The sequence below is a fragment of the Balearica regulorum genome, chromosome 11, assembly GCF_011004875.1.
Source record: "Balearica regulorum gibbericeps isolate bBalReg1 chromosome 11, bBalReg1.pri, whole genome shotgun sequence".
NCBI classification, from domain to species: Eukaryota; Metazoa; Chordata; class Aves; order Gruiformes; family Gruidae; genus Balearica; species Balearica regulorum.
This window is the reverse complement of record NC_046194.1, coordinates 20,937,836-20,963,740: the sequence shown is the minus strand read 5'-3', so window position 1 is coordinate 20,963,740 and position 25,905 is coordinate 20,937,836. Positions and strand designations below refer to the sequence as shown.

At 42.8% G+C, this 25,905-nt stretch overlaps 1 protein-coding gene across 2 annotated transcripts in view; it reads left to right on the top strand.

Annotated features, from left to right (window-relative positions):
* The window catches only part of DCX (doublecortin), a 122,877-nt gene that overhangs the window by 52,098 nt on the left and 44,874 nt on the right, over positions 1–25,905 (top strand). The window contains exons 4-5 of one of the 2 annotated variants that reach the window (XM_010302347.2): positions 340–730; positions 11,240–11,580. In XM_010302347.2, coding sequence (XP_010300649.1) covers positions 367–730; positions 11,240–11,580 — 705 coding nt within the window. In that variant the 5' untranslated portion in view covers positions 340–366. The remainder of the gene's footprint in view (positions 1–339; positions 731–11,239; positions 11,581–25,905) is intronic. The other variant, XM_075763642.1, reaches the window with a different exon arrangement.

Genomic DNA, 25,905 nt, shown 5'->3' with positions numbered 1-25,905 from the left:
GGATGAGTTTTTTGGGGCTGGGTTGTGATTGCCATGTATCCCTTTGGCCCCAAGTCCCAATTTATTGCACTTTGAAAACTCCCAGGTGCAGGAGCAGGCAGCTCTCGTGTTCCTTGCCCCCAGTAGTTGGATCCCTTTCAAAATGTGAGGACCCCTCCTACCCTCGATCCCCAGATCGATACAAATCTGGGTCAGGGGATGGGGGCACTTCCCAAATACATCTGTCCTGCTCCAGTCGCAGCTCTTGCATTAGTGTCATTTTTCTCTCTGGATTGTGGCTCTGCTTGGCTCTAACCTGTCCCTTTGCACTCCTTCTCTCCCCATCTCCTTCCTGCCCAGCTTCAGATCTTTAGGGTTCACCAAACTATGGAACTTGATTTTGGACACTTTGACGAAAGAGACAAGGCGTCCAGAAACATGCGTGGCTCACGTATGAACGGGTTGCCCAGCCCCACTCACAGTGCTCACTGTAGCTTCTACAGAACCAGGACCTTACAGGCACTGAGTAACGAGAAGAAAGCAAAGAAGGTGCGTTTCTATCGCAACGGGGACCGCTACTTCAAGGGGATTGTATATGCCGTGTCCTCTGACCGCTTCCGAAGTTTTGATGCTCTCCTGGCTGACCTGACCCGGTCCCTGTCCGACAATATTAATCTGCCTCAGGGAGTCCGTTACATTTACACCATCGATGGGTCGCGGAAGATCGGGAGCATGGATGAGCTGGAGGAAGGTAATTAGCATCGCTGTCTGGTGCAGTGAGGAGGCGGGGTGGGAAGGGGGCTGCACCACTTGGGTCTGCTGTTAAGGTCACATTTCCTCGGGCGTGCAGGGATGCTTCTGCCCCTCTGTGCTGAGCCTGCCCGTTTGCCTTCCCCTCCAGAGAGGTGTGGGAGAGGGTGGTGGTGCAGGGGCTGACACCCCGGGGTGTCCCCCAGCACGCTCGCTTGGGTGCAGATGTGGAGCCAGAGGGGTGTGTCTTACTTGTGGCTAGACATGGCTGTGTCCATCGCTCAGGGGGCTGTCTGAGGGCCGTCCCCACATCTGTCCAGGCTTGGAGGGGTCCCCAGATGGGTGCACGGGGTGGCTGAGTAGCGATGTGAGTTTCCCACTGGGGAGGGTGGGTATGAATAGAAAAGCGAGGGGTGCTGGGGGATTCGTGCAGTGTGTGTGTAATGGGGGTGGGAGGGATTTATGCACTCCGTGTATGGGGGTGTTTGGAGGGGTTCGTGCACAATGTGTGTGTACAGGGGTGTGGTCGGGGCTGTGCAGGGACTCGTGTGTGTGGAGGGGCGTGTTGGGAGTTCACGCAGTGTGGTTAGAGGGGGAAGTTAATGAAGAAGTGTCTGTGGAGAAGGGTGTTTTGGGGGGGGTTGCACTTGGTCAAATTTGGAGTTTGGGGTGTGTGTGGAGGAAGATGTAAGGAGGGTTAATTGCAGAGAGGGTGTTGGGATTCTTTGAGGGGGTTCATGGACCGTGTTCGTGCTCAGGGTGTGTGTGGAAGTGTGTTGGTCTGTGTGTGTGTAAGGGGGAGTGCTGGGGGGGTTCTTGCATAGTGATGTGTGTGGAGAGGGCACTGGGAGTTGATGTGCTGCATCTGAATATGGTTTGTGCAGGGTCTGTATGGAAGGGAGGTGTATTGAGATGTTCAGATGGGGTGTGCGTGAAGGGGCGTATTTATTTGGGGAGTGTTTCTGCAGGGGCTGTGCAGTGGGGTGGGTTGCTGTGGTAGGTCTGTAGGGGAGCATGGGAAGGCATCCCCTGCGTGGCAGGTCTGAGCGTGCAGGGGATGCTCAGGGCAGGTCTGGGTGTATCCCTGTATCTAGAGAGGGTGTTGGTGTGCCTGTTCCTCTGAGTGTCACTTGGACTGTGGGATGAAGGATGAGTCAAAAATCAATCCTCTGTCCGGAGGGGGTGACCTGCTGTGGAGCTCAGCTGCCAGCTGTGCCTGGGGAGCTGCCTCTGCAGCAGCCGGCTGCCGCCATGGGTGCTGCCTTTCTCAGGGAGTGTCAGGAGAACCCCCAGGATGAAATTGCTACATGGCTGGTCCTGCCTCCTTGCCCAAGGCATGGCTGTGGGCAAGCTCTGCTGATGGCACAGCTGGAGTGGGGTGTACAGAGGATACCCACAGCCACCCTGCTTTTCTCTTCCCTGAGCAATTCAGATATTCCATTCTTTGTTTGGACCTGGAATATCCTGATTACTCTGTTGCAAGAGGGGAGTTACTTTTCCCTGTTCCTTGATGCTTTCCTCCAAGCAGATGACCTGGCTGATTTGGTGACTACAGAAAATCCACCCGGCTTCTGCCTTTATTAAAAGACAATGGATGTGAGTGTGCGAGTCACTGAACTGCAGGGGCAGCCTCAGCAGCGAGTCATTGTGTGACCTTGACTAAAGCATGTCTCCCTAGAATTCCTTATCTGTCAAGTGGGATACTCATTTCCCCAAAATACTTTGTGGGGACAAGTGCACAGAATAAATACCGGTTACCATAGAGGAGTTTTACTGGGGAGAAATTGCTGCCTTTTGAAGAGATGATGCAGTCCTAGTGGAGTTATTCTCAGCCCAGTTCCAGCTGTCAAACGGAGGTGTGGCCTCCCTTAATTTTAGAGATTCTGCAGTGTTTCATTCTGATCTCTTAATATGGCCACAGCCTTTCTCTAATGGCAGCTCTGTCCTGCTTGTCCTAGGTTTTATGTAAATCTTCAGGAATAACTCCATAGGAGAAAATACAGTTCTTTATTCTCCTTTTATACTCTTCCTCCTTTTATAGTTTTCCTGTTTTTTGTCAATGAAGTTAAGAAACCTTTAGTTGTTATATCTGCTTTACACTGGGTTTTGCTGGAGGTAAGAAGGTACCTTGAAAGTATTTGTTACTGGTTAAGGTACAGGCAGGACATGCTGGCATTTGGGTTCTGGCTTTGTTCTGCCAAAATGGTATCTGGGAACGGCACTGCAGAAGTGGCACTAAAACAAAAATAGGTTTGTGTGGCTGTCCCCTCAACAGAGCATCAGCTAGGAAAATACACTCTGAGCAGAGTGAAAACAAAGGAATCCAGTGTTTGAAAATGCAAAAGTAGCTCTGCATGCTGTTATTGACAGTTTAATGATAACAATATTCCCGTATTTCTAGGGATGACCTACGTGTCTGTAGAAAACCAATCTGGGAAAGACATTACTTTTGATTTATATCACCATGGTTGTAACCAACCTTGTGGTAAACTATGCTATTAGCTTGGGTGTTTGTACAACCGTGTACTAGGTACACACATGGAAAAACGGAACTTCAGAGTAATTGTGCTGTGGCATACAAGAACAGTGCATACACAAACAGTATATGTTTACCATATAAATTAGCTTTCTGCTTGGAGACTGAGGGTAACTAAACCAGTTCTCATTGCTATAATGTGACTAATTTATTGTAATTTCCAGTAAACAAGTAGAACCGAGGAAAAGATGTCATCAGAGAGGCTCATCTCAGTAGTTCAATTGCAAAAGCTGGTGAATTACTGATAATATTTCACATCATGTTCTAAATACTTGATTACTTCTGCATGAGTTAAAAATGTGCTTATATAGTGTAGTTTGAATTTACTTGTGGAGAGTAGAGAATGATATTGCACGATACCAAGGTCCTTGAGGCAGACATTTCAGGTAAACAAAAACCACTTGGTGTGCTGCTAATTAAATGGGACTTGGAAATAATCCTTTTGGTCTCCAGACTCAGACTTGGTAGTCTTGTCTTCCCTGGCATTTAGGGTCATTCTCATAAGGTTCTGGATGGATGTTTTACTTCCCAGTCTGTCCAAGATGGAACAAGTGAAGTCTCTCTTACTCTTTGATCACATCCCTCCTAGCTGCCAGTTGGGTTGTGACTCTTGGTCCTTTCCTGTGCTGACCCTTAATGCCTCGCATTTTGGAAGCCCACCAGGACTCTGTCACATCGGTGCTTTTTTGCTGCTTGCTGAGTTCTTCCTCACCTCTCACTGGCTGCTTTTTCCATACTGCCTCCTGTACCAGACAGCTGTCTATGTCCATGTCTCCAATGACCTTCTCAAAATCCACCTGTTTGATCACTTCTTTCCTCCCTCCTTTTACTCATAATGGCCATCTTCCGTCACTGTAGTCATTGTCTTAATCTTGACTCCCCATTTTCAGCATTCAGTTTTAATGTATTTGTAAATAATGCACATGTTGCCATTGATCAGGACTGTATTCCTCATTAATACATATGTTGGTTTAATGCAGTACAGCATCTTACTACTGCACTGTTACAGCTGATCCTGACTACAGGTAAATTGCTGACAGCATCTCCCACTTGCATACTCTCTTGGCTGAGTCAGGAGTCGATGTTGGACCCAAGTGCTACTACTTATCATGGTTGTTTTAGTCAATAAGTGAATCTTTTGGAAAAGAGCACCAGGTGATCTTTATTCCTTTTCATATTATAATTGGTTCTAGTGACCAAGGCTTTAGGAAGTCAATATTATGAAGCTGCCTTTATAGATTATTGGTGAGCCACTGTCGTAACAGTTAATTCTGTGCCTTGTGCTGTGAGAAAACTTGAATATGAAAAATGCTAAAAAAATCACGTGCCATCTTTTACAGCCTTGCTCAAGCTGGTAGTAGATCAGCTCACATTGTTATCCAAGTTTCTAATAAAATCTCGTTGCCTTTGACATCTGAACAGGGTGGCTTGTTCCTTGGTTCATTTTGAGCCTCTATGCTGTTGTAGACCCATTGTGATGAGATGGCAAATTCTCCCTGCCTCAGCTCTGGCTGCTCTTTTTCTTTGAACAGAGGGGCTGGATAAAGGTGGAAGCTGATGCTATGCATTGACTTCAGATGGCTTAAGAAATGCTGTTCTTGGCCATGTATTCCAAACTCAGGTTGCAACTTACTGTCTCCATTGTCCCACAAATGAGCTCTTTGTGGGACAAAAGATTTTTTTTTTAGTCCACTCCCTAATTTTGCTGCTTTCCCATGTGGCCCCACTAGCAGTTTCTTGACATAATGGAAGGGACACTGAGGTGCACCTTGAGAGTGAGGGAAAGGCACAAGGCAGACTCCTCGTTGCTGAAGCCATGGCAGCTCCGAGTTAACCTCAGTGCTAGTGGAGACTGCGGTTTGTTTCCTCTGGAGGGGGGGGGGAGAACTGACACTTCCCCAGAAGCCAAATTCCCCCACTTGGAAAGATTAGACATTTGTCACAATGTATTTAGAGGTGCCAACCTAATGGGGACATCCCACAGTGCAAGGTGCTATTTAAATGTGTAAGAAGAGAGAGCTCCTGCCCAGGGAGATTATGGTCTGAACACGTCAAGGTGGAAGAAGGTGTTATTACCCATGAGGAGCTGAGGTGCAGAAAAGCAGTCTGACTTGTTTGTCCAAAGTCTGTAGACGAGACAAATGTGAAAGTCAGGGCTCTGAGATTTCTTGTTCAAGTGCTTTCATTCCTGAGCCTTTTTCAGTGTCTGGCCAGTGGTTTGGAGGTACTTGCATCTTTCAAGTTTTTTATTACAAGCGGGCTTTGGACCTGCTTCTAGTCAGTGGCTGATTTCATGTGAATTAAGTGACCTTTGCTCTGTATGGTCAGGGTCAGAAATACACATGGAAATAAACCCATCAAATACAAATATAGCATGGATTAGACATGGTCAGTAAACACAGAAACACAGACTGAGATTAAATCCAAAACTTGAGACACTCAACATTAAGTTGAAGCTGTAGAGCTGCTCCCTTTTGAGCTCCTGGTAAGCTCAGGCTGTTCAGCAGGGCACAGACCTCCTTGTCAGAGGGCCTGTCTGAGGGTGGATTTATGCCCTTGTCCTGTGCTGGGCTACTTGTCTGAAATTTGTTCTTGCCTCAGATTAAACACTAGAAAAAGCTGAATAGGATTTTGTTTTGCTCAGTGAGTTTTCACTGCAAATGTTCTTGGGCTGTGTGAGATGTTCCAGAAAGCGTTTCCAAGCTCTTGTATCCTGTCATACCCTGGGGTATCTTCCAAAATCTAGTCCAGGAGTGTTTAAAGTAATTGTAGAAGGGGCTCCACCCTGGAGCTGTACAGAGCCTGGTGTGTGCTGGGACCAAGGGGTTTATAGGCAATATATTGAAATCTCCACCCAATGTGTGCATGTTCCAGTTTGCCTGGAAAACTGAAATTCATGTAGTCCAATACTGAAGTCCTGGAACCTGTGTCGCTGTTGTCCTGACAGCTTGGCTAATTACATCCTGTATAACAAAACTTATCCTCGTGGTTCTGTTTTATTTGCTTGCTCATCCTGGCTGTCACACTAGGACTGGTGTAGTCCCATAAATTCTTTATGGGCATTGCATGGTTTTGAAGGTGATTTGATAATCATGCATTTCTTTCCCTTTTTCAACAGAACAAGAGGTGCTTCTCTCTCATGGGGGATCTCCCTGTGGAAGAGCCAAAGGAAGGAAGCTTGTCCAGAGTTCATTTTGCCATGGTGGAATAGGTCTTGAGGCAGAAGATCCTTTTTAATGCATAAAGCAGCAGGAAGTTCATGCATTTGAAACTAAAAGCCTACTTTAACACCATATGTAATGAACTCTGTAAGGTGTTAAGTCCACTTAATTCCTGTTGAAGTCATAGTAAATCCCATGAAACATGAAAGCTGGGCACAGTCGCACAATCTCAACTTTGCAACAGCAGAGCTAACAACCAAAATAATTGACTGCACCCCACAGAGACTGTTTTTGGAATAACTGTTAGCTGTTATACTTTCAAAATGGCCTCAATCCAGATTTCCCAATTTTTCTCACAAGACTTCTACCCACAGTTCATTATACTTGAAAACTTGCTGGTGCATGCTGAGAAAGGATAACTTTTTCTGAAAGCACAGCCTGTCATTTTTAGTATTGTCACAAGGAGCTGCCGTAAGAGGGTTGAAGGATTAGCGCTCATCTTGAGCTTAGAGTTTCTCTAAAGAATCTTCTCTAAGGCAAACCTTATCTTTGCTGAGATCATCCTTTCTTTAGGAGCTGAATAATCGCCTTGTGCTTCTATCAAACTGGTAGCACAGTAATGTGTAATGCACTTGTAGCCACGGTAATTCAGTGTGATACAAGCCATGGCTTCAAATGGCAAATATGCTGATTGTGACTTAAGCTCAAAGGTCTACAGTCAGTCCATCTATTACTAAGGGAAGGAATAAATAAATGCCTTGGCTGGTTTGGTGGCATGATAGAAATTGTGACATCTCTGGAGCACGCTGGCATGATGACAAGTGCACATCATCTTGCAGGGCTTTGTCTTCGCAGTGTAGAAAGGGTGTCTTGCACTGACCTCGCTGTCCTTGGCACCATTGGTGTCACGCCCATCGTATGGTGTTCAGCAGCAGACTGGATCTTGACAGGATGATGCTTTTCACCCTTGGAAAAGCTTCCCACTCCCAATGAACAAGTGTGTCTCTCTGGGGGTTTGTTTGGAAGTAATGACGTGGCTGTTCATCCTACCTTCTCATGGCTTATAGTCAGATTTCTGCACATGTATGCAGCTGCTTGCTGTCTAAAGACGTGTTCCTGAAAATATTTGTGCACAGATTTTTATGCTTAGGGCTGGGGAGCAATATACTTCTCGGAGTTGTTTCTTTTGCTTTTGTTAAAATCTCACGTCCACTTCCTTCCCTTTCTGTTATGCCGTGCAAATCTTCTGTAACCATGCTGTGTCTATCAGTTAGATTTCTTTGACTGGCACAGTTGTACGCCTTGACATGATAGGTTTAGCATAGATAGATGTAGCAGAGAAACCAAGAAATCACTCCTTTTTTCTATGGTAGCACTATTCACCATAAGACTTCTCTCTTTTGTGATCTTCTGGCCACAGTATGGATGTTCAAAGCTGGAAAGTTTTGGTCTTGAGGCCATGCTTGCCCAATCCTGCTACCACCTCATGGTAAGGTTTGGGTAAAACTCAGCTGTGGGAAGTGAAATAGGACGTGCTCCTGGCTGGCAAACAGTAAAAGGGATGTGCTTCACTGAGGAACTTTAATGGTAATTTTGCTGCTATTTGAGGGCTGTAAACTGAGTTTGGGAAGCCATCAGTTAAAATGTTTTTTAAATTAAGTTAAAGCTTCAGGTTACATCTTTAGGTCAGGGAAGAGGGAAAGAAAAGGTCCTCTTCCTTGGAGCTGTAACTGCAGAAAAGATGCTGGGAAGTGCTGCTATTCTGAACTGCTATTCTGAAGTGTCACTCCAAGCAAATTTATGTTCAGTTTTAGAACTCAAGAAAATATTTGCTAGGGTTTGGGTTAAATGAAACAAAGTGAGAAAGGGCAGATTACACTTTCCACTTGTGACTGTGAGTATAATTTGAAAGACCAGTGTATATACATGCACAACTACCTAACACCACATTTGTGGAAACAAAGCCTGGAAAAGTATTGCCTTCATGCCACTTTTGCCTTCAGTGTACGCTGTTGTAAATACACTAGACAGCTACAGCATGCAGTGAGGAATTTCAAACGACTCAGCTGGAACTGAGAGTAGTAGGTAGACTACCAAACAGACCAATAATCTCTTCTGCTTACTTTAAAACATAGAACTTACTACCAAACAGACCAATATCTCTTCTGTTCGCTTTAAAACATGGAACTTATTAATGGAAAATATGCTCCAACACCTCATGAGTTTATAGAATGCAGTGTAAATATATACTTTCTTTCATTGCAGCATCTTCCATCCCAAAGTAGTATGTAAACAGATGAAAGTCAAGCACTGCAACACTGCAGAGGCAGATATTGCTACTTCTGTTTTTAAGGTAGGGAAACAGAGATGCAGTTGAGGTCAGGAGCTTACACAAGGAGAGCTGGGGCAGGGGTGAGAATAGTATTCAAATCACTTATTCCATATTGCATTTAAACATAGAAATCCCTTTTCTCGAAAGATAATGCTACAGTTCTGTTGAGCATGCTTATAAAAGGCTCTGCTGCCCAGGGATTATGGGCTTGGGAGGGCTCAGGGTCTTAGGAGGGCTGATTCCCTGTGAGCATATCGAATGTGCCTTGCTGCACTTCACTCTCAGTTGTGAAACTGGAGAGAAACGTGGGCCTCCTCAGCACCAGGTGTTGCTTGGCTGAAGCAGATGAATAAACTACAATTTATCACTTATTAATCAGAATCAATGCTTCTGGAAAAGAATCAGTATCTCTCGTGGGAATTTTTTTATGATGTATAGTACCCTGTGGGGTACCTTTATGCTTCTATTGAGTCAGATTCAAGAAACATAAGGAATTAAGGAGCTTTAGCTATGGGTACTACATGTTCAGTTTATTGAAGGGTTTTGTTGACAGCATACATGCCTCAAATACAGATTTGTATTGTTTGTTCAAGCCAACAGAACCTCCTGCGGGGATTGTTGTGTTAGTTTGGGGTATGCTAGTTGATAAAATGCCCAACAAACAGTGTTTATCATGAACCTTGTTAGGTCTCTTCTGCCTTCTGTATTTCTGTTCCGTCTTCAGAAGGGAAAACAGAATATCTCATGCCTGTTGATAAATTATTTTGGTCATTTTATGCAGCTGGGGAGATGGAGAAAAGCTGCAGTTGGAGATGTAAGCACCATGAGTACACATCACTTTTTGGCAAACTAGGTACAAAGTCAGGGTTAAAAAAAGTTAGCATCTTGCATCTTTTCTATGGCTGCCTGTGACATCAAACACTTAGCAGTAATAAGGACATAAATACTGCGCAGACCATTGTTTTAAGCCTATTAAAGCCTTCTGTTTATTATGTACCTGTTAGTGGTTTCACTGTATGTTCTTTGAAGGGGTCATCTCAGTGTCTCCATCAAAAATGCAATTTAGTCAGCAGGAGGATCACTGTATGAACAGTGTACTAGATACATTACATATGTGGACCATAAAATTCTCTGGAAACTAGCAGGCTGTTTGGAAAACCATATTTACACCTTTGTCAACTGGGTGTCAAATCCTGTCCTAGGGATGGAAAGCCAGACTCAGATGTTGGGTAGGTTTTTCAAAGATGTCCAGGCCCTGGAGTTTGCTGTAGGGAACAAATAAGGAAATGTAGCCAATTTCTTTATATGAAGAAGGATTTTTTTTCTTATTCAAAATAGTTAAATCTATATTTTGACTTCAAACCTATTGTAATATTTTAAGAACTTCATTCTGTAAGGTCAGCCCAATAAAACACCAAAAGAAACTCCGTAAGATCCTACAGGTACCCATGTTATGCCTTCAGTTCCTATTAAAATTTTATCTAATGGTAAGACAAAAGCTTCTTCCTCTAGCAATGACTGACTTTTTTTTCAGTGCATCCTCAAGTGCTCAGCAGCCTGAGTCATTTCGGACTAGACAGCTACATTCCCTTAGGGGTACTGTTTTACAGTCTCATTCTAGTAATAACTCTTCCAGCATCCATCAGATTTGCAGGACAAAAGAAGATCCTACAAATCCTTTAAGGTGCTCTTAAAACCTTAGAGAGATAGGATCCTGTAAATTACAGACAAAGCTTGAAACTAATTTTGAATGGGATAGGGAAGGGGTTTTTTTGTGTGTGTGAATTACTAACAAGACTGTGTAACCCTTCTCTGCCATGTCTAAATTTGGATTTAATATATTTTTGGTTGGTACCAGCCATATAAAAGCAAGCAGTGGTATTTGGTGTAGTGTTTTATCTCAGCTGCCACTAGGTCTGTCCTCTAATAAACCACTGACACTATAACGAAGCATACTTGTTATGTCTGCTAGATTTATCAAAGCTGCTTTTGGTAGAGAGTATTTTCATTATTTTCCAGGCATGACACAAGGTACTTTGTGGATGAATTGATATCCTCTTGGCAGGGGATAACAGACTAAAGTAGTAGTTAGGTCTGTAAAGATGGAAAGGAAGCTAGCAAATTTCAAAATAATTTAGGTGATTAAATGAATTTGGGCTTAGGAGCTTTTAGACAGCCTAATTGCATCTTCAGGTACCTAAATACCTTTATAACTCTCAACCTTTTTTAAACCCTGGTTCATGTGACTGAGTGGTAGTATGTATTTGCTGATGCAAGCTGTACTTGCTTACTTTGGGGAAGTACTAGTCGTATTTTAAACAAGTATAAATATAAAATTAATAACAAACTGTCATGGAAGTGCTAATGAAAACAATGATGAATGATGTACATGATTAATGGGGGGAAATGTATAGTGTCTGTTTTTCAGCAGTCTTATGGTAATAACTGTAGAATTAGACTGATGTTCATTTCTTTCAAAAGGGGAGAGTTATGTCTGCTCATCTGACAACTTCTTCAAGAAGGTGGAATACACCAAGAACGTCAATCCCAACTGGTCTGTCAATGTGAAGACATCTGCTAACCAGAAAGCACCTCAGTCTCTGGCCAGCAGCAACAGCGCCCAGGCAAAGGAGAACAAAGATTTTGTGCGTCCCAAGCTGGTAACCATCATCCGCAGTGGGGTGAAGCCCCGGAAGGCAGTCCGTGTGCTCTTGAACAAGAAGACCGCCCATTCGTTTGAGCAAGTTCTCACCGATATCACTGAAGCTATAAAACTGGAGACAGGGGTGGTCAAAAAGCTATATACCTTGGATGGGAAACAGGTAGGAGATTTTACAGATGTTATGTCTTTTTCTTTCTCTTATCTTGAGGCTTTGCTGACTCAGAATGATTTTTTGAAGCCTAAAATTAACCTGAGATGATCGCTACCATCTGTTCTCTTAGAAGTCAGACTTCTCATGCCAGTGGTTAGGTTACTAAATTTTCACTGATATTAATATCAAGCAAAGAATGTAGCCAACCGTCTGAGTGAAACAGATGCTCTGTCCTGCACGCCAGCATGCAGTGCGTGTCTTCCGGACTAGCTAAATAAATAACACGGGGAGTTCGGCTGACAGCCACCAGTTGATTTGGCTCTGAAGTAATTGCAAGAACTCTCAAGCTTTGGATTCACTAAGTGAAAATATGTTGCTTGACCTTCCTTGCTTGCTAAGATAAAATAATTGATCCAAGCATGCTCCTCTGTCTAGTTCAGTAATTAGCAGGAAAAGCATGGAACTGTGTTGCATTTTCTTGACTCAATGCATGAAGAGATAACATGCAGAAAGGGATTTGGGTTACAAATATTTGGTGGGTCATCATAACGTGCTTCATGTCTACATTTTCTTGGAACTGAAGGAAACATCTGTCTCTTGTTAGCAGCTACACAGCAATAAGGCATTTCATATTGCTGTATCTAAGAAAAGCCTTAAAGGAGTGTGGAGGATAACTTTGGAGACTGGGAAAAGCTAGGTTCTGAGCTTGATTTAACAGTTCTGTGTCTTCTGTAACTGAGGGATGATCTTATTTTTGTCACTATTTTTCTTGCTCTAGATTCTGGAGTGAGGCAGCACAGCTCTCGAGTGGGGGTTGGACGCTGGCTATTCTAGGGATTGATGCCATTGCTTTAAACTAACTCTTTCCTATCTCAATTATTCAAGTACTGGATCTTGAAATACTATGCTAACCCTAGGCAATGCGTCCAACTAACATGCAGGCTTTCCTTATGAAAATGTTCATCCTTCCAACCCCAAATACAGGCTCATAAAATGAGGATCTTAATTTGGACCTGTAAAATGCCTCAGTTCTTCTCGAACAGCCAGCATTTTGGAGGTGAGATGTTGCTTTGGATGGTGTGCAGAAATAGGGATGCCCCATGAGCTTCCATCAAACTGTTCTCTTCTCCACCTTTAAGCTAGTTTCAGGAGTAAGTGGTGTTTCCCCCTCCACCTCTGACTGGAGAGCAAGACCAAAACAGCCCATAAACTGAACTGAGCTTGCGGCCTGGTGACTGCACCAACCTCTGAAATTGTGTTAATTCCTAAGTGGGAATTTGGGAAACGCTGCTTGCTCTCAAGTTACGGATTGCCTTGAGGAGTGCTGCTGTGGGGTAGACTGCAGTCTGTTGTTAGAGTGGCTGCCTTGCATGGGGCTACAGCTGAGTGAGGGGCACAAAGATCTATGTAATTTAGCAATTCCTACTGCAAACTGTTGTCCATAGCAGACACCATACCATACAAGACTCTTCTTGAATGAAAAAATAAAAGACAAACTCATTTTCCTTGTGTCAGGCTCTCGTAGCTGTTCAGTGACTGATGCCTTAATTCAGCACTGTTTTGACTGGGGCAACCCAACAACTTCACCATCGTTTTTTGTTGCAGAAATGTGATTTCAGTAGTCTGAGTAAAGATACCACATTTAACTTGTTTTGCTGCCTTTATGATTCACCATTTTATGAAATGTGATATTTCATTGTGTGTTAGAGACACCACTAGGAGTTTCACTGTATTCCAATGTACATGCAGCAATGCAGTTACTGAAAAGAATAAGATTTTGTGATTTGACAGTAACGGAATGTTGGATATTTGTTTGCGGCATCAATTACTGTTGAAACTTCCTGAAGAGCAAACCTGGTTCGCTAAGGCTTTTCTCTTATTGGAAGGTTTCCTTCAATGAGTGTTTGTTGTTTTTAAATCTAAGTTTATTTGAAATTTTCCACCTCTATGTGTTCTTCGTGTTGAAGCTAGAGTTAGAAGCTTCTGCAGTGGGTGCAGTGTTTGCTGTTAGGGTTTCCATGATATACTGCTCCATAAAATCTGACCTTCTGACATGATATTAGAGGTTTTTGCATGTCTGATTGTGACATTATAAAGAGATTCTTGAATGTCTAATTCTGACAAACAGTACTTTATTTTCAGGAGAAAAAATTCATGCAAAAACGCAAGCTGCTCAAAGCTGAAATACTGACAAGAATCCTGACAGTCTGTCTCTTTGAGTGTCATCAGAGGCATGTTACTCCCTCTGTTGTGAAATGATAAAATTTACAAAAGGAATGTACAAAGGAAAATCATCCTTCCTCAGTCCATGAGCTGTAACTTAATGAGGGGAGATGATTATTTTATTTATAGTCATTTCCATGGTGCTCATCAGTAGAGTAATCAAGATGCTTTAGAAGCACAGACAGTAGTGGCAATGATAGAGCACTGTGTAAATAATTACATTTCAATGCACTGCAGACCTGCTGCAGTTGGAGTGAGAAAGCAGTTAATTGAGAGCTGGATGGGGTGCGTTTGAATAAATGTAACGCTCAAAACAATAGTGGGTTTAGGGTTTTTTAAGGAAATGTTGGGGTTTTTTTACATCTTGGGTTGTCCGTAGAAATATTGCCCTTTTGAAACTGCTAAAATAGCATCTCGTGTTTAAGTAGTTTATTTAACTTGGTCTCGCACTTATTTCTAATGCCTTGTGCCTTGTCTGTACTCAAGCTCTTTCCACTCTTGGAGCATAGCATCACCTCTTGATGGACACTCCAGAATTCAAAAGGGGTTTCAAGTTGTTGACCAAAAATCAGTAGTGACAGAGAATCACTATAGAGATCTAACATTTGAACTTTCCTAGCCATATAGGAAATGGTATAGGTCAAAGAATTCAGTGCATTGAACAAATAATACAGTGGATCAAATTCAGCACTTGCTTTCATGACTACAACTGCTGTTGTGTTGAGATGTGTAATACATATAATTAATATATATGTATGCAGGATTAAATTTGGTCTGGTCTGGATCATGTTGGAAAACAGTTATTTTGGTAGATTCTTTCTCTTTTTTTTTTTTTTAACTGTTAGTTATATCCAGTGTCCCAAGTAAGTCTGGATTCCCGGGAGCACTGGCTACTTTATAAACACATGATGACATTTTCTGCCTCATGTCATTAATAAACCAAATTAGAAAACAGAACTTGAGACTATGGATGAAGTTGCATTCAAATATTTTGAATGGAATAGTCTGAACTAGACTTTGCTAATGTTGTATAGATTTACTGTCCTATTTGTGCTTGAGCTTCTTTCTCACCGTGGTGTACAATAAGTAGGTGTTTTTCTGGAAAAGAGGAGGCTATTTCATCACTGACAGCCCGGTGCCCATCATCTGCTTTCTGCACCTTGCTTTGCAAGTGGTGTCTGTCTGCATTCATTCCTGCTTTAAGAAGTGACCTGTAAAAGCTAACATCTGCTGTACACACTGAACTTTTCCTGCACGGTCCTGTGTTCCAAAGCCTGTGAGTTGTTCAGCAAATATATGAAGAGATGTAGCAATAAAAGTCAGTCCCTTTTTTTTGTGTTTGGCTGAGTGGGTGATATTCTGGAGCGACAAGAAATTCATCAGGCATGTTCTGTTGTACTTCAGCATTAAGATATTTTCTGTGGTATGGAATTCCTTCTGCTTTTTCTCCAGCTGATGTATTCCCATGTCTTAATTAACTAAATACTCCATTCTGCGACCCATCAATTAGCATCTTATTCTGCTTATTTAGTAATCCTGTTCAGAGGAGGGAGAGCTTATGTGCTTCAAGTTCCACATAAATACAGATATTCTGGTCAACAAGCAGGGAACTGAGTATGTTCTTAGCCATAATAACATGCAATGATCTCTTCTGGACTTTGAAATCTTTGCGTGCAGGGAGAAGTCACACATGTGCTATTCATTGGCTTTTACCTAGCCCAGACAAAGTGCTTCTTTCCACCTGGGTGTTAGCTGTCTCATCTGATGAAATGATATACATTTTCATATGTCTGGGCATTTGTGACTGTGCTCCTGAAAGAATTTCTAGTCTTAATAAAATGGTCCCTTCTAGCAGTCTTTGCTTTGATAAGGATGTCATGTGGCAGGTATGAGCAAAGTTCAGCTTTCTGGCTGCAAAGCTGATGCAAATGCCTAGGAGGCCAACCCACCTCTCCTGTCCAGAGAAGAAGTTGCCATTTCATTTTAGATGACTTGCATTGAGGAAGGGCAGCAGCCACAGAGGGAGAAGCAGGATGATTAAGCTCACAACAGTTTAAAGGTTTGGACTGGGACCAAAGGCAGCAAAATAGTTGATAAAGCAGCTCCTAGTACTGCAGTACTAGTAAAAAGCTACCTTAGATGCATCCATACAAGTTGCACTGGAGAAACTAACCAAACTTTGGAGCTGCTGTGCTGATTTTAAGCTGGTATTTAGAAACAAGCTAGTAAAAATGTAATTACTCAAGTGTCATTGCTAGCAGTGGACCAAACTCTGCCAGGATAGTGTACCTCTATTGATTACTGTGACATAGAACAAGGTTTGTACCAAAATATACAAATGCCTCCAATGGCTGTAATCTGTCATTGATGCTCAAGAAGGTGAATACCTCCACGACGTATCTAGTAACATCTGCATTGCTGAAAGATCAGAGGGAAAATATTCCCTCTAGAGCCCTGGAGATAGTTAACTTACACCCTGAGGCATGAGGTTCAAGGTTACAAGGCAAGCAAATTGGTTCGTGTTATTACACACATTGAGGGGTAGGATGTCAGAAACTCCTCGTCCTTCTGAGACTTCATAATTGACTGCCCTTTTGGATACTGAAAAACTGCACTGAAGTAACCCCAGAGCAAAGCAGTTTCATGCACTTGGGTAAAGCTGGGATCTAGCCCCAAAGCAAGTGGGAAGGAAGAGCAGGAGATGGGTGCAAGTGTGTTTTGTATCCTGCCTCCTGCAAAAGGCTCTGCAGCAGCCGGTGCTAATAGGGGAGATGCAAGTCCCATCTTCCCTCCCTGCTGCATAAAGCTGTAACAATAAAACTGCATCTGTTTTGCATCTTTTTCTCAGTCCTTTCTTCTCAGTGCTTCTTGTTAACTGCTGAGATTTGGCAGGCCTTGCATAAATCTCCTGTTTTGATACCAAGAGGACAGGTCTGGATGGCAAATGCTAGCAGAGGAATCGTGCGGGCAGGATGTTTGCCTCCTCCCCTGACAGATCGCTCGGGGTGAGGATTAACTCCCAGCTTCTCTCCCACTCATTGCTTTTGCGGACTGCTCTGACTTAGGGTGTTTGCATGAGATTATTCCTCTCTAGCAACCATGTGTCGTGCAAGGAAGGGTAGTAATAATGTATGGGCTGAAGAACTTCTGAACCCAAGTCACTTACACCGCCAGACAAGACAGCCTAGTTCTCTGTCTTTAGGGAGCTCTTAGGCAAGGCTGAATTTCCAGCCTAGACTGATTCATGCAATGACTAGACACTAACACAGACAAAACCAATTAGTCCGCAGGTTTTCCTTAAGGATTTTATCATTCGCTAGAATGAATAAGCCAAGCTTCCATGAATGTGTATCTAAGTACTTACAATAAAATATTCAGAAGGCTTTCTGAGATGTTATTCAGAAACTTTATGCTTAAGTTCTGTTTACTTAGGTCTGTGGGCCACAGAATGAAAAGAGGCCTGTCTGGAACACCGTGAATCCTAATTCCTATACTTATTATAGCAGAAGCAATCTCATCTCAGCAGCTGAAGTCTTGATCAAATCTGTTCTCCTGTGAGCCTTGAGACTGACCTGGTTGCCATCAGTGCAGTCTCCAGTCAGCTGCCCAAGGCATGTGTGGAGCAAGGGGAGACAGTGGAGACAGCCATCACCCTGCCAACTTTGGCGGATGTTTGGCCATTGCTTTGCCTCAGGTTCTGGAGGAGATGTTGTGCTCCCGCCTGCCATCCAGCGGGGCTTTGGTGCTGTGTATTCATTGGCATATTGCTGTTTTGCAAATACTACTAAAGCTGTGGGGAATCTATTGTCCTCTTAGGGCAGTGAGGCTCCAAGTTCAGAAGCAGGCTCCTAAGTTGCACTGCTGCTTGCTGAAAATTGTTGATCTTCTAGAAACACAAGCCTTGCTAGTAGACATGTACTACCAAGATCCACATGAACACCTGCTACTCGTGTCACAGATGGCAGGCTGTCAAAATTATTGAAAGATGCAGTCAGAGCTGACCTGGTGACCTAGAAGTACGTGGCCCCTATTACTGAATCCTGGTGCTGTTCACGCCCCAAAAGAGACGTATGCTAAAAATTCAGTCCTCACTAGCATCTTTACTTTGGCAGTTCTTTCTGTCATGGAGAGTGACATGTTCCCTTTTCACTCTGAATCCCAGGAGAGAAGAGGATTATTCACTGTAGTGCCAGAGGGTTTATCTAGGAATAAATGGGCTGAAAATGAGCAAGGGAAATTAGGCTGAATATCAGAAGCTGAGACAGGCCAAGAAAGCCTTGTAGGTTTTTCCATTCCTAGTTTGTACTGTCACATGAAACTAAGGTTGTTTCCTTTTTGGTGCTCAAGTAGAACTCCCACTGGTGTGAATGGGAGTTCCTCCTGCTCTGAGAGGGAGTAGGTTACACTGAATGTTATTCTGAGCAAGCTCCTACCTCAGTGCGTGCACTCTAGTAAACATCTTTCTTTTGATCACAAAGAGTAATCAAAGAGGTGTATTTTCCCTGTTTGTAATGAGGAAATGTCTTGCTTATTCTGGTGCGCCAGGGTCCTTCGTCTTAGGCTGTGAGTGGCATCCTGTATAGTATGTTTGCTCACATCTCCTACTGCAGCAGCGCACAGGCTGCGTGAATAATCCCCTGAGTTCACCCAGTGCGAGACACCTCGAGAATCTGATGGTGGTTGGTGCCAATATTCCACATCTTGTTGCAAGTTCTGCCTCTTTTTGTCTGCCTGCAACCAGTTCTTCCTTTCTCAGCTCTTACAGGTCTTTGGTCAAAAAGCTGGTTTCACTCAGTAGCAGGCAAGTTATGTCGCAGCTCATGCTTACACCTTTCTTTAGGAAGAGCCTGCACTAGATGTGGGTAAAGGCATACAGCTTAATAACAAAGAAATAATGTGTTGAGGCTACCATCCAGCACAACATTTCCTTCTTTCTTGTCCCTGGAACTGCCCATGGACCTGAAGCAGTGATTATTCTTTTTTTTGGTATGTAGTACGTGCATCTTGATGGAGCTTAAGTGTTAAGGAAACAAATCCATGTCGCAGAGGGTCCAGACTGAGCATGAGAGGTTGTCAAAAGCCTCATCTTGTCCTTCGAATGCAATGCCAGTGCCATTCAAAGGTCTCTGTACGGGACAGCAAGGGAAGGAGTGATAGCTTTGCTCATGTGCAGAGGATCGCAGCTTCCATCTGCCCTCAGGTCTGCCAGAGATGACAAAAGATACTGGCACAGAAATATGTAATAAAAGTATGTCTAAAGGAGTTGAGGAGGGAAAAAAGTTGGATCCAATCCATCCAGATTGTCAGAATTGGCTAAGTTAGGCCTGCATATGTGGGGAAGTGCAAAGACAAGCCGTGAAAGCTGAGGGCTATTCCAGCTTGTGTTCAGGGCTTCTCAGGCTGCAGCAAATGGATTAGCATACAGAGCTGGAATTGCAGGGCTGCTCCTGGAGATTTGCTTAGCTCTGAATTCCAGCTGAATAGGGAAAAATAAGCAAGGCTAATAACCAGAGCATTCACTGCTCCAAGCCATAAGCTACACCCTCTCCCCTGTGAACATACAGCCGGTCCTTTCTGAATTAATAGACATAGTTCTAGTTTCCTGGTTAACAGCTAGCGGGGTGTGTATGAGTATACACATGTGTATCTATCTGTATAAATACATTTCACTAAGTGTTACCGAACACAAGTCTGCAGCTCGACTTGCTGTCTAAGCAATCTGAACTTTCCTTTTAGTTAAAGGATCCCAGGGACTATTGTGCTCAGTGATATCATTGAGTTTTGTTATTGGGTTTTTTCCTTCCCTTACTCTAATAAACCAAAAGCATTTTACTGGAGTCTTTAACTGCACTTTGAATATATTTGCTTACTTTAAAATTGTTCTTTGAGATAAATGCAAATCTCGTTGTCACTAGAAGTTTTTAAAATTATCCACATAATCTAAAATAAATAGGAAATTTGTACATATTGGCTCATGATGCTTTTCTCTCAGAGAGATTTTTCAGATCAAGGATTTTTCAACTAGAGTGGGTATAAGAGAGTGCATACTTTTTACTGAAACTTTTTTACTTTTTTTCCCCAAATGGGGGACTTAGTTATGAAAAAAATGGACAAAAAACAGGCATGGGGAAGATGAGATAACATGCACCATTCATTAGAAGGATTTTTCCGGGGGATTTTGCTTCAGTCAGAATTGGTGTGAGAGGTCAGTCCTTCCAGTCCTCCAGGTCTGAGCTCTGTTATCTGCAGGACAATGAACACAACGAGCTTTATTGGCTCCACAGGAATAATTAGGCAGTCAGTGAGCCTGCAGGGCAGCAGGGGAGAGCAGGACTCTGGGCTCCTTCCTTGTGTTCCCCTGCCCTCACCATCTGCTCTGTGCTGCTTATCTGGTGCTCGGTCCCCTGCGGCTGCCAGGGCCCACAGCTCTGGTCCTGCTAACGCCTCGCGGTGGGCATCGCTCCCTGGGTGTGATGGACCAGCTCAAGCCACCGCGTGAAACACCTAGCACCTCTGCTACCGGGAGAACAGCTTCTGGCTACAGATGTCTGTCTTTTATTTGGGTTCTCTGAACAGGAAAGAATAATTGGGTTAGGAAAACATCTTGTGGCGCCTGCGTGCTTCTGTGAAAGAAGCATTTCTTCAAGCTATTGACGTACCCCTGTGCTCTTGACATAATCTCTTGGGCCCTTCCTCACTCCTTCATGCCCATAATATTGCTGAAAGAGGAACAGAGACACTGGAATGGTGACCAATGGGTGTACCTGTTCCCTGCACGTCTGCAGGTGAAAGTACACTAGGAAACTCAGCTTCTGTATTAGATAAATCAACTGAAATGAAAGTTGAAATTGCAAAATACTCAACCTGGCATAACAAAGTATGAATAAACATAACTTCTGCAAGAAAAACTTTCACTTGATGACCTATTAGTATAGAATAATAGAACAAATACAATTGCGGATAGGGGAGCGTCCTGGTTTCATCTGGGATAGAGTTAATTTTCTTCCTAGCACCTGGTATAGTGCTGCGCTTTGGATTTAGGATGAGAATAATGTCGATAACACACTGATATTTTAGTTGTTGCAAAGCAGCACATACTGGTAGAAATTACTTTTATACTTACCTTTAATTTAAAAATAACTGTTCTACCAAGAGGATTGGTCTTGATGAGGCAGGCTAGTAAAGAAGGTCTTAGCACAGAATCAAAACATGCTAAAGCATAAAGTATGCATTCAAAATACAAACAGAAAGGAACAGCTTTTAAAAACAGTGCTGTATTCCATTTACCCTTCTACTTCACCTCTCCATATTTACAAATATGTTTCAGAATATGGAAGTAAATACGAAGTTTCTTCAGTGACTGTGCTGCACTGCAGCCCTCTGCAACTCTCCCATCTTCTCTGGCAGCAGCTAGAAGGGGAAGCTCATGCAGGTGCTTGCTAACTCTTTTGTTAATGCAGTATGTTATAACTTGGGCTCCGGCGAGACATGAAGTAGGTTACAAATGGTCAGAGTACATATGCTATGGAGTTTTTAGTGTTAAATCACCCAGGCTTGCATGGTTCTCCATGGCTGATAAGTCTTTGGTTCTGTGCCTGAAAGTATGAAACTGGGAGTTTGCCTGTGGCTGGTGTATTGAGATGACCTGGCAACCAGCAAGTTAACTTCCTCTGGAGGTCCAAGTTATGCAAAGATGTTGAGAGAAGCTATAGCTGTAGCTTTACAGATGGGGAATACCCTAACTTTCTATAGACAGGTGACACATGTCACCCCACTGCACGGTGGAACATTTTAAATGGGTTTGTCAAAACTGCATGGAGTGATCCTACTTTTGGGGGGACAAAATATAATGCTTGTAAAAGTCTTGCTCATAATGTGTACTTGGCCATTCTTCAGTCGGATGGGTTGTATAGCCATTAACTCAGCATTTGTAACTTCTGTCAACCACTTTGATATGTCTAACTTTTGCATTGTCTTTATGTCTACAAAATAGTATCATTGGAGTGGAGAGAAAAATTATGCCCTTCACCCTTTTCCCATACCACCTCGTATTTACAAGAGCCTGTGAAGTATTTTAATAGTGGAAACAAGCAAAAATGCAGTGCAGCCATTTCAACTTTGTCAAGAATTTTAAACCTAGGAGATAAATTACTTGGGGACAAATGCTGTGAAGCATTTGCAGAGAAGCCCAAATCTGTTTGAAACCTTAAACCAGAGCAGCCTTCCATCACAGAGCTCAGCTCTCCAGAAAGGCAGTAAGAGGACTAAACTTCTCTTTCTCAAATGTGCACATATCGGGAACCTTATCAACTGCTGGCAGGCTGCAGGATTACATGTAAATTAAGTGTATCACAGAGTCGAGTTAGATAGCCAACATTAGGAGCTAAGAATGTTATTCTTGCCTACTTGAAAGTCCTTCATAATGGATTAGAAACAAGAATTTACATCTCTTAATACCAGCTGAAAATTAAGGCATCTTTTTGCTTCTAGTGAATTTTAATATTTTGAGAGTAAATGGTACCGGGGATTTCCTTCATTTTAGACAACCCTAGTCACAGAGGGCTGCAAAAATGATGTGTGTGTTTCACAATCAAAATGGAAGCCATAAGGCTGGCTGAATTTTCTGTAAGAGTCTCGACAGAGTTGTTGGCAAATGTTATTTTTAGCACTGTAAAGCAACAGAGATCTTTACAATCTTGGCATTTCTTGCTGTTTTAAAATGGAGAACAGTTTTTGAAATGTCTGCTTTTCCATGAATTTTTATCCATATCATGAGCTTCTTCATAAAGTTTTTGCACTGCTCTTGGCAGCAGGTAGTGATTTTTAGTGCCGAACAGTGCAGAATTCCATTTTACACTGTTTCTGCAGAATGCTTTTTCTTCCAGAAAGTAGATGCTGGAAAAAATGCCATCTGATTTTGACATTCATTGTTTGGGTTGTTTCCAGCTGCATGTGTGAAGAGTTCAATTTAGTGTAAAATGGACAGTAAACAAGGAAAAATAAAGTTGGGCTGAAAGTGGATACACTGAGCACCAATTTACAGATCTCATAATGTTTAATACTGATGAAAACCAGCTTGTTTTTTTCATCTAAGCATAGCTTACCATAAAAGCATAGGCTTTCTTTTTTCTTCTTCAGAAGAAGGTAGCTGCTGCGGGAAATATCTTGCATCACAGATGAGGGGCATGTGCTTCAGATGTGCCAGCAGTAAGAGTTGGTCTTGGGGCTCCTGATGGCAGTCCTAGATTGAGCTGCAGTGTGTGACCTGGCTTGAGGCAATTAATTTGATGTTTTCAGACAGGTACACCTTGACATATTTAAACTCACAGGGAGGCAAAATGAGTTTATCAATTTGTCTTTAATGTTTGAGTTTGAAAAGTTTTCATGCTTCTTGGTCTTAGCTGTTTTTTGGCAAAAAAGAGAATGACTCACTTGTAAGGCTTATTTGTACTGCTGAGAGCTGTAGGGATGATACAGGTCAGGGATGATATCAGTCAGGGTTTCTCAACACCCCCCCCTTTTTTTTTTTAACCCATTTCTAACTGTTTTCTAACAGCTAACCTTGCTATGCTAATCAGTAAAACATACAGCACGGTTTGAATGGTCATTTATCTCTCCATTGTTCACCTCCCATTTTATTCATCCCCTGCTTGTGTGCATGGGGATTTGCCTGCTTGCTTTGCTTTCCTTGCCATATTGTTTCAATTATCAGACAATCTTTTTTCACCTCCACTTGACTTATACGTGGGTTTGACTTACAACTGGGACAATAGAGTCATTCTTGCAGCTGTATTGTGGGCCACCTTCTGCTGCTTTTTGGACCACCAGCTAACGTTGATGAAGAATACTAAATCTCAATAGCATCATAACAGACTCAACCCTCCCCTTTTCCTTGCATCCAGATATTGCGTACAGGATACCTGGGTTTAGTACTCCAAGAGTCTGGCTTTTAAAATGAAATAAATGTCCAGGTTCTGCCCCCTCAGCGGGTGAGATCCATTGAGAGTGATCTCCTCTTGTATCTGGTGCCATATTTAGGCAGGAGACAAAGCGGAGATTGATTCAGTCCCAACCTTTATCCCCTTCACATGTGCTTCCTTTCCATAAGTCATGCTTTCACTTCTTTTTTGTATTCTGGCAGCTGCAGAGGCCGGTTGCTTGGTGACGCTCTCAGCAGCACAAAGAGCTCTCAGCTGGGAGGCCAGGTCTGTCGGCCACAAACAGCTGGGATAATTTTATTTGTCTTTTCTCTTGTTCCCCTTAATTGTAGAGAGCTGAATCAAAGTCAATATAATAGAAAAGCGAGCACCACCAGATACTATTTATGGCTTCTTTAACATCCACCTTTTTCTCCCTGAGCCAGGGAAAAGACGGCGTGCGCCAGAAGTGGCCTGTTATTTCAGAAATGCAGGAAAAAAATTAAAAGGTGTGATTTCCACTTCTGGTTCAGGAAGGCTCTTACCAGGTCCCATATAGAAGCAACACGTGAGACTGGGTCTTGGATTTATGAATCATTGTTCCTTAATCCAATGTGTCACTGCCTGCCTGTTAATTCTTGGTAATAATCATATGCTGCGCAGGTCACGCCTATGAAATAGCTGTTAATGACTTGACCTCAGAAGGATACACCGCTGCTCAGATCTTGTGCAAGATAAAAATAACGAATGACTTTCAGAGGTGAAAGCGTTATGATTTAATGATCTGGACACAGGCCTTGGTTTTCTGAACTGGTTTCTCATTTCTGCTCCTATGTAGGCTATGTCATCCTAAATTATTTGGTGTTTCAGCTGATTTCTATTTAGGGTCAGACTGGCTGGACCTTGGAGTAGCAGGACTTCTCAAGCCAGTGCCAGCATCAGTTGGGTCTGATGAAATGCACACTAACGTGAATAAACTGCTATATGAATATACTAAGGTCAACACCAGAAAGTGCTATTGGTTTCTGCATTTTCTTCCCTGAGGTACCAAGAAATAAAACTACCTTTTGAGAGTTTGGGCCACTCTGTTCCTAGATCTAAAGTCAATGAAGATTGAGGAAGGTGAACTGAAGTGGAAACGTACCTGCCTAACCCAGCGCTAAATCTAGCGTGCGGAGTTGCTGAGGGAACAGACTAAGTTGGTGTGATCTTCTGACCTGATAGTGAAAATGAGGAACTCTGAATTTTAGTGTCTCACATTGATGAGATAATAGCAGGTGTTATAGGAGACACTCTGGGGTTTTGGACCTTTTTTTAATGCCGACATGCCCGCACAGGGCTTTTATTACATGAACCTTTTCAGTGACGAGACAGTATCCCAGGGGATGTTTCTTTGTTAAAAAACATGCATGTCTCTCTCTTGATCTGAAAACATTTTTTCACTCTTACTCTCTAGGTACTTATGGCATAGTTTTCATCCATGAGCTGGTGCTTCCCAGATATTTTTGTGTGCGTGGTATTTACATAGATATTGTTGATTCAAAATCTAAGCTTTTCTCATCAATTACTTTCCAGTTTATTACTTTAGATGTAAATGTATCGAGGCAATAATCAGGGCAATCCCGTATCTCATGCTTTAGAGTGCTCACTGAAGGGATCAAGAAGGAATTGGCCTCTCCAAGCAGCATCACGCAAAAAGATGTAAGTTCATTTGTGATGGAGGAGCTTCCCTCTTTTCTGAAACATCAGCTATTAGCCCCTCACAGAGGCTGTGCATCAGCCTGCGCGCGCCGACCGATGAACTGATCCTCTGTGTCAAATCCTTATGTAAATGCAACAGCCTAATCCTCTTGCCCTAATAGGAATTTCACACCTTAATCCTCGCTATGTTCAGGGGCAAAGACATTCCTACTAGGCAGTTTGACTAATGTATCCTATTTTGAGAAAAATCACTGTATATAAGTTTGTGGTAATAGGGAAACCGTAGTCTCCGATTTGTACGGAAGACTGAAGTACATCACTAATAAAAGTGAGGGGATTATGCTCCTAAATTGTCAGTGGATTTCAGAGGATTTGCCACACCAAATGAGACCATTAGCCTACCAGGTCCTTCGTTTTGCCCCTGGCCTGCTCTTTTTGCTTTAGCTGGAAATGCTCCCTGGGTGATAGTTGAGTCTATAGGAGCGGGAGGAAA